The sequence below is a fragment of the Vigna unguiculata genome, chromosome 10 (assembly GCF_037176805.1).
Source record: "Vigna unguiculata cultivar grain cowpea cultivar isolate G323 ecotype 2 chromosome 10, ASM3717680v1, whole genome shotgun sequence".
Classification (NCBI taxonomy): Eukaryota; Viridiplantae; Streptophyta; class Magnoliopsida; order Fabales; family Fabaceae; genus Vigna; species Vigna unguiculata.
Window position 1 is genome coordinate 42,803,801 of NC_140801.1, and position 7,847 is coordinate 42,811,647.

A 7,847-nucleotide genomic window follows, 5' to 3' on the forward strand; every position below is an offset into this window, starting at 1 on the left:
ACACGTATTTTAATGATGTATGTTGACAATTATGAAGACTACTTTCATTATGTTCATCACTTTTATTATTTTGAATGTAGTAACATTTGACATGTTTCATATAAAATGTTTGGCAAGATTTATACTTAATGTTATATTTATGTCAAAATGCATTTCATAAGGTACAAGTAAAAGCATGGAATATTTTGGATTGATGCAATTCGTTACTATTTTTCTAGGGATTAAATTGTTCAATGGGCGAGGGCTTAGGTAGGCATTAGCTAGGGATAAGTTTGCTAGGGATTAGCTAGGGAATAGCTACAACTAGTTTGCTAGGAATTAGCGGGGGATTAGCTATAATCAATTTGCTAGAGATTAGCTACAACAAATTTGCTAGGGATTAACTAGGGATTAGCTATAACCGATTTGCTATGGATTAGCTAGGAATTAACTACAACCAATTTGCTAGGGATTAGCTAGGAATTAGCTACAATCGATTTGTTAGGGATTAGCTAAGGTTTAGCTACAACCAATTTGCTACGGATTAGCTAGGAATTAGCTACAATCGATTTCTTAGGGATTAGCTAAGGTTTAGCTACAACCAATTTGCTAGGGATTAGCTAGGAATTAGTTACAATCTATTTGGTAGGGATTAACTAGGAATTTGCTTCAACCAATTTGCTAGGGATTAGCTAAGGTTTAGCTACAAACAATTTGTTAGGGATTAGCTAGGGTTTAGCTACAACCGATTTGCTAAGGATTAGCTAGGGATTAGCTATAATTAATTTGCTAGGGATTAGCCAGGGTTTAACTACAATCGATTTGCTAGGGATTAGCTAGGGATTAGCGACAAAGTGGTTCTCTAGCTACTTAGCTACCTATATTTTAGCTACGACATAGTGTCTTCGCTATTTCCTCGCTAATCCCTCGCTAAATCATTTTGCGAGAGATTAGCTAGGGATTCGCTAGGGATTATTCCCTCGCTAATATGTAACTTTCTTGTAGTGAAAGATAGTTTCTAGTCCTTGCCTGGTCAATTTTGTCATCCACATATCTTTCTTTTTCTCTCTACAAACTTCTTAACCTTTTTTAGTCCTCTTGCCTTGTCCTTCACCTAAATTTCTTTCTTTGTTCAGTTTTTTCTTAATGTGTTTTACAATTTGCCACTACTTCTATTGTCATCATCACCTCCTACTCTCTACAAATACTCAGCTATTATGAACTTCTCTCAGCACAATATGTAAGACCCGCAGAATTTAATTAATTAAATAAATAATTAATTAATAAATACGGGAGGGATAATAAATATGGCATTAAATGATGATCGGTATGACGTGGAAAAGTGCTAGCTCATGTGGTTGAGAGCACTTTGATTGTGTGAGAGGACTTGGGTTCGAGTCCTATGTATGCTAACTTTTGTGTTATTGTTTTATTATTTAAATCTATGTAAGCATGTTCTGTTATGATATGATAATTGAATTGTGATGGTAAGCATGAAACATGATTGGTTGAAATGGTTATGCACTTGAGTGGTAACAAAGGGGTCACGGGTTCAAACCTTGGAAAGGCTAAATGGAAATTATGTTGTTTTTATTTTTGCTAATGGTGAGTTTAAATGGAAATGGGAAAGGTTAACAGAGGCAATGGGAATCAGTAAGGCCAAGGGGGGGCTGCATTTCATTCATGATGAGAAATGGAAGTTATTGAAAGATAAATGGACTTAAATTCGTTTTATTATTTTAAGTAACCTAAAATACTAAGTTTAAAAGGGAAAAGTTAGTGTTTAGGCAAGGTTTTGGCAAGCTGGAATAGAAACCTAAACTAGAGCACGAAAATCAGAGGGATTGGTGAGGTTTGAGTGAGAGGGGCTGGAGTGAGGGAGTTGAAGGCAGAATTGAGGGAAAACAAGGGTGGCCGTTGGTGATCAAGGGTGATTTTCTCAAATTGTCAAGGTTGAAAGCTAAGGAACCAGGTTAGGGGAGTTGTAATCGTTGTTTTTGTTTTGTATTTCGATAATGTAAAATGAAATGTATGAACTGGATGCTTATCTGTGTATTCTGCAATTTTCTGTGTTTTCTGGAAAATTTCCAGAAACCGCCTGGCGGGCATACATCGCCGCCAGGCAGTGCATGCGTTTTTGCCTTATACTGGGTTACTGAGGGGAAACCGCCTGGCGGCACATTCCCGGCCGCCAGGCGACACACGGGTTTTTCACTATTCTGGGCTCCACTGTATGAAGCGCCCGGCGGGATTGATCGGAACCGCCAGGCGACACGGGGCTGAGGCGCGATTTGGGTTTTTTTCTAAATCTTTTGACGTGAGTTAATTTGGGAAAATCAAGAGGATGCTCTTGAGAGATGATCCAGTGTGGTACGTCGATTCTCGAGAGTAATTTGATAGAGAAATTTGATGAAACAGTGACGAGGTGTTTTAGGGTTGAACACTTGGGGTTGATGTCGGAAGTATTATTGGTAACTCGAAAATGCTACGGTAACATGCTAATGAGGGTGTGCGAGATTTGAATAATAGGTATTGGAAATCGTGGAAATGAAGAGTAGACGAGAGATTGCGTGTAAGTGCGGGTGACTGGTCTAAGAGCAGAAGTGTATAATCATGTGTGATGGTTATGTGGAATACTAGAGTAGGGTATGATCTGGTGGAAAGCAGTTCCAGTGCGATAGGAATGTGTTTCACATAGAAGATAATGCTTACAGAGTATATTGTTGATGTTTGAGAATTGAGGTTTAACCACAAAAATGCATAAATGCACTGAGGATTAGGAAGGGGAACATATATGAGAGGGAATATAATGCTGAGGCAAAGGTGTTAGTAAGTATTGGGTACTGGATAATATAGTATGTTATGGAGAGAAGAATGGGGTTCTGATTAAGACAATCAAATACGTGCACATCGAAAGTGGGTAGTCATTTGGACAAGTGGAGAACAATCCAAATGGATTGATGAAAGGTCAAGGGATATTTGTATACTGAGTTAGGAGTATAAGGGATTAAGGATGGGTGTGAGGGCAAGATGCGAAAGGAAATTGACCAAAAAACTAGTACTGCACAAGTTCTGATACGGCGCCTGGCGACAGGATTAGGTCCGCCAGGCGGTAGGAGGGCAACAGGGGGTCCTGGTGCAGGAGGCGCCTGGCGGCAAGAGGGCGTCCGCCAGGCGGTGACGAAGAAATTACGTGGTCCCTGGAACAGCGTCCGCCTGGCGGTGTAGACTGTTCCGCCAGGCGGTGGTTGCAGATTTTGTGTGTTGAGGCGCTTGGCGCCTGGCGGTACGTGTCCCCCGCCAGGCGGTCTGGAAGCTGTGGCGCCTAGCGGTACGTGTCCCCCGCTAGGCGGTTTTAGATGCTGTAAGTCCCAGTTGTTGGACTTCGTAGGGTGTTCTACAAGGTTTCTGGTAATGCTTCAGAGGTGATGATGCTGGAGTTCCTTGAGTTGTGGCTCGGAACGTATCCCTTGAGTTGTGGCTCGGGATAGGGGTTAAGCACGTGGTATTCCTTGAGTTGTGGCTCGGAATAGCATCTCTTGAGTTGTGGCTCGGGATGGCGGATGGACACGAGGAACCCTGGAGTTGTGGCTCGGGTTGGCGAGTGTGGCCGGTATGAGTGTGCTGGTTGTGGCCAGTACGGATGGGTCCAGATAGATTGCCCTCCTCAGTTGTTGGCTGACGAGTTTGGTAGTCTTGGGACGATACGGACTTTGTTCGTATGTGGGAACTCTACCTGGCGTTGCGGTGTATGATCCGTAGCATGTATTCCCGCACGTGCTCTATCGGTTGTGGCCGATAGGTATGGCAGCAAGTCACCTAGAAGTAATTAGCAGACGAGGTAGAACACGAATAAACGTATTGGAGATTGAATTGAGAGAATGAAAATATGGAATAATGTGAGAAGTTAAATTAAGTGATGATATATGAATGTTTACTAATTTATATGTATGTGTTTATAAGTGCTGTATATCTATGTGTTTTATCTGCTAAGCTCACCCTATCTGCGTGTGTGTGGCGATGATCGTGTACGCGGTACACGGGAGCAGATGCTGGTGATGCAGGTGGCTCAGGTGCAGCTTAGGCGCTGAGAGGGGATTTATCTGGGGAAAACTTTTCTTATGTATTTGCTTATTTTTGGAAACAATTGTAAACCCTGAGGGGTGACTTGATGTTATTGAGGTTTCAGTTTTGTAATGAACGCTTTTAATTATCTGCACGCATAATAAAGTTTTAAATTTTCCCGCGTTTTGGGAAAATGAGGTATTATTAAATGCGTTGTCGTAATTATTCTATTTATTTACTTATAAATTAGTAATATCCTAGCGGGATGTTACATTTGGTATCAGAGCAATGGTTTTCAAAATGATTTTTGGGGTCTATGGGGAGTGAGCATGCCGTGTTACGTTGCGTGATTAATTGTCTGTGTTATTAGTTTATTTTGGATATGAAATCCTAATATGGGCTGTGTGTGTGTGAACCAGCTGTAATATGTGGCGTGCACAAGCTATGGCTAACAGGAGGAGGAGGAACACTGCTGGAGCTGATGACATAGCTCAGGCGATCCATCGTATGGTGGACGCGATGCAGCCCATAGCGGCGCCACCCAGAGCTGCAGTGGCACCTACTCAGCCAGTAGCCATGGAGGATTTCATGAAACACCGGCCGGCCAAGTTCTCTGGCAAGGCCACTCCTGACGAGGCAGATGCTTGGATGCGGGAGTGTGAGAAGATCTGTAGAGTGCTGGGATGCACAGACGAGCAGAGGTTGCTGTTTGTCACTTTCCTCCTGGTGGCAGACGCGGAGTATTGGTGGCAGGGGATGCAGCAGTTGATGCAGGCCCGAGGCGAGCAGGTAACGTGGACTGCCTTCAGGACGAGGTTCCTGGAGAAGTACTTTCCCGACAGTGCGAGGCACGAACGGGAGGCAGAGTTCCTTACCCTTCAGCAGGGAACTATGACTGTGGCGGCTTATGTAGAGAGGTTCGAATACCTGGCGCGTTTCTACACTCCAGTGGTTACTGAGGAGTGGAGGTGTAGGAGGTTCGAGGGCGGATTGAAACATGAGATACGCCGCTTCATTGTGCCGCTCAGGATTAGAGAGTTTCCAGTTTTGGTCGAGCAGGCCAAAACTGTGGAGCAGTTGGAGACTGGATCGAGCAGTGGGGGAAAACAGCAGAGGACCACCTCAGATGCCAGACCTCAGAGGAAACCTTATAGCAGACCGCCGACTACCGGGGGAAGATTGCGGTGTTTTAACTGTGGCGGGGAGCACTTGAGGAGGGATTGTACTAAACCTGCCAGTAGTACAGGTGGAGGCAGTAGTATGGGTAGGTGTTATGCATGCCAGCAGACAGGGCACTTTGCACGTCAGTGTCCTAACAGAAGACAAGCTGGTGGTGCGCCAGCTACGAGGCCAGTAGGAGACCGACCCAGAGCACCGGGACGTGTGTTCGCTCTGACGACCACAGAGGCGAAACAGTCAGGTAATCTTTTGCAGTTTCTGTGTTTGTTGTGTGACCACGAGGTAGTGGTGTTGTTCGACTCAGGAGCCACTCATTCGTTTGTGTCTAATGAATGTGTGAGGAGGCTCGGGCTTACGATGCGAGAGCTGGGGTGCGAGCTTTTAGTCGCGACGCCAGCGTCTGGAGAGGTATCCACCACTTCTATGTGCGTGGGGTGTCCTATGGAGGTGGCAGGTCGTAGGTTCAGGCTGAATCTCATATGCTTGCCGATGGAGGGTTTAGATGTGATTCTGGGTATGGACTGGTTGTCGAGCAACCATGTCGTCATTGATTGTGGACAGTGCAAGATAGTGTTTCCAGATACGGTGGGATTAGAGCTTATCTCGTCGAATCAGGCAGTGAGGGAGATTGAGGCTGGAGCTACATGTTACATGATTGTGGCTCAGGCAGAGAAGATGAGCACGGCTGAGAAGATCAGCAGGATTCCAGTAGTGGAGGAATATTCAGACGTGTTTCCGGATGAGATTCCAGAACTACCGCCTAGCAGGGATGTGGATTTCTCCATTGATCTCGTCCCTGGCGCTGGGCCTGTTTCTATGGCACCGTACAGAATGGCGCCTGCTGAGTTAGCTGAACTAAAGAAACAGATTGAGGATCTGCTTGAGAAGAAGTTCATTCGGCCGAGTGCATCACCGTGGGGAGCACCAGTTCTGTTAGTGAAAAAGAAAGATGGTAGCTCCCGGTTGTGTGTTGATTACCGGCAGCTGAATAAGCTAACGATTAAGAATAAGTACCCGTTGCCGAGGATTGATGATCTGTTAGATCAGTTGAGGGGAGCTGCAGTGTTCTCGAAAATAGACCTGAGATCGGGATATCATCAGATCCTTGTTAAGCCGGAGGATGTCCAGAAGACAGCATTTCGATCACGGTATGGTCACTACGAGTATGTAGTGATGCCATTTGGGGTGACCAATGCACCGGCTATATTCATGGATTACATGAATAGGATTTTCAGGCCATATTTGGATCAGTTTGTAGTAGTGTTTATTGATGACATACTGATCTACTCCGAGAGCAGGGAAGAACACGCAGAACATTTGAGGGTGGTATTAGGGATTCTCAGAGAGCACCAGCTATATGGGAAATTGTCGAAATGCGAATTCTGGTTGGAGGAGGTACAATTCCTGGGCCATGTGATCTCAGCCCAAGGAATAGCCGTTGATCCGGCGAAGATAGAGACTGTGGTGAAGTGGGAGAGGCCTCAAACAGTTACAGAGGTGCGGAGTTTTCTGGGTTTGGCAGGTTATTACCGACGTTTTGTGGAGGGTTTCTCCAAGAGGGTGAGTCCTCTTACACAGCTTACGAGAAAGGACCAGCCTTTCTCATGGACGGATGAGTGTGAAGCCTGCTTCGAGGATATGAAGAGGAGACTGACCACCGCACCGATATTGGCGATCCCTGACACGAATAAAACATTTGAGGTGTACTGTGATGCCTCGTATCAGGGGTTAGGCTGTGTGCTGATGCAGGATAAACGGCCTGTAGCTTATACATCGAGACAGTTGAAGGTGCATGAGAAGAATTACCCGACACACGACTTGGAGTTAGCGGCAGTCGTGTTTGCCCTCAAAACATGGAGACATTATCTGTACGGAGCGCAGTTCCAGGTATTCAGCGATCATAAAAGCTTGAAATACCTGTTTGATCAGAAAGAACTGAATATGAGACAGAGGCGTTGGATGGAGTACTTAAAGGACTACGATTTTGAGCTATTGTACCATCCTGGTAAAGCTAATGTCGTAGCGGATGCCTTGAGTAGGAAGAGAATTCATGTATCGGCTATGATGATTAGAGAGTTGGAGCTGATAGAATAGCTGAGGGACATGAATTTGGGGTTAGATATGGGTCCTGGACAGATGAGATGTAGCATGTTGAGAATCACTAATGAGTTCCTAGATGAGCTCCGGGTGGAACAGGGGAAAGATCAGGAATTGCAGACGATCATTGGTGAGTTGGGAACTGAGAAGAGGAAGGATTTCCGAATGGGCAGAGACGGGATACTACGGTTCAGGGAGAGGGTGTGTGTTCCAAACAGCAGGGTTTTGAGGAAGATGCTCCTAGATGAGGGGCATAAGAGTCGTCTTAGCATACATCCGGGTATGACTAAGATGTACAAAGATTTGAAAGCCTCTTTCTGGTGGCCGGGTATGAAGACGGATGTGGCTGATTATGTCGCTTCTTGCTTGGTATGTCAGAAAGCGAAGATAGAACACCAGCGACCGGGTGGCATGTTAGAACCTCTGGACATTCCACAGTGGAAATGGGACAGCATTTCCATGGATTTCATCACTCACCTACCGAGATCAGTGAGGGGACACGATTCAATCTGGGTGATAGTGGACAG

At 45.3% G+C, this 7,847-nt stretch overlaps 1 protein-coding gene across 1 annotated transcript; it reads left to right on the forward strand.

Moving 5' to 3' along the window:
- Window positions 1–4,488: 4,488 nt before the first annotated feature.
- Window positions 4,489–7,317, forward strand: LOC146883247 (uncharacterized). The gene has a single exon (XM_085667488.1). The coding sequence runs from the start codon at window positions 4,489–4,491 to the stop codon at window positions 7,315–7,317; it is 2,829 nt and encodes a 942-aa protein (XP_085523614.1).
- Window positions 7,318–7,847: the final 530 nt, after the last annotated feature.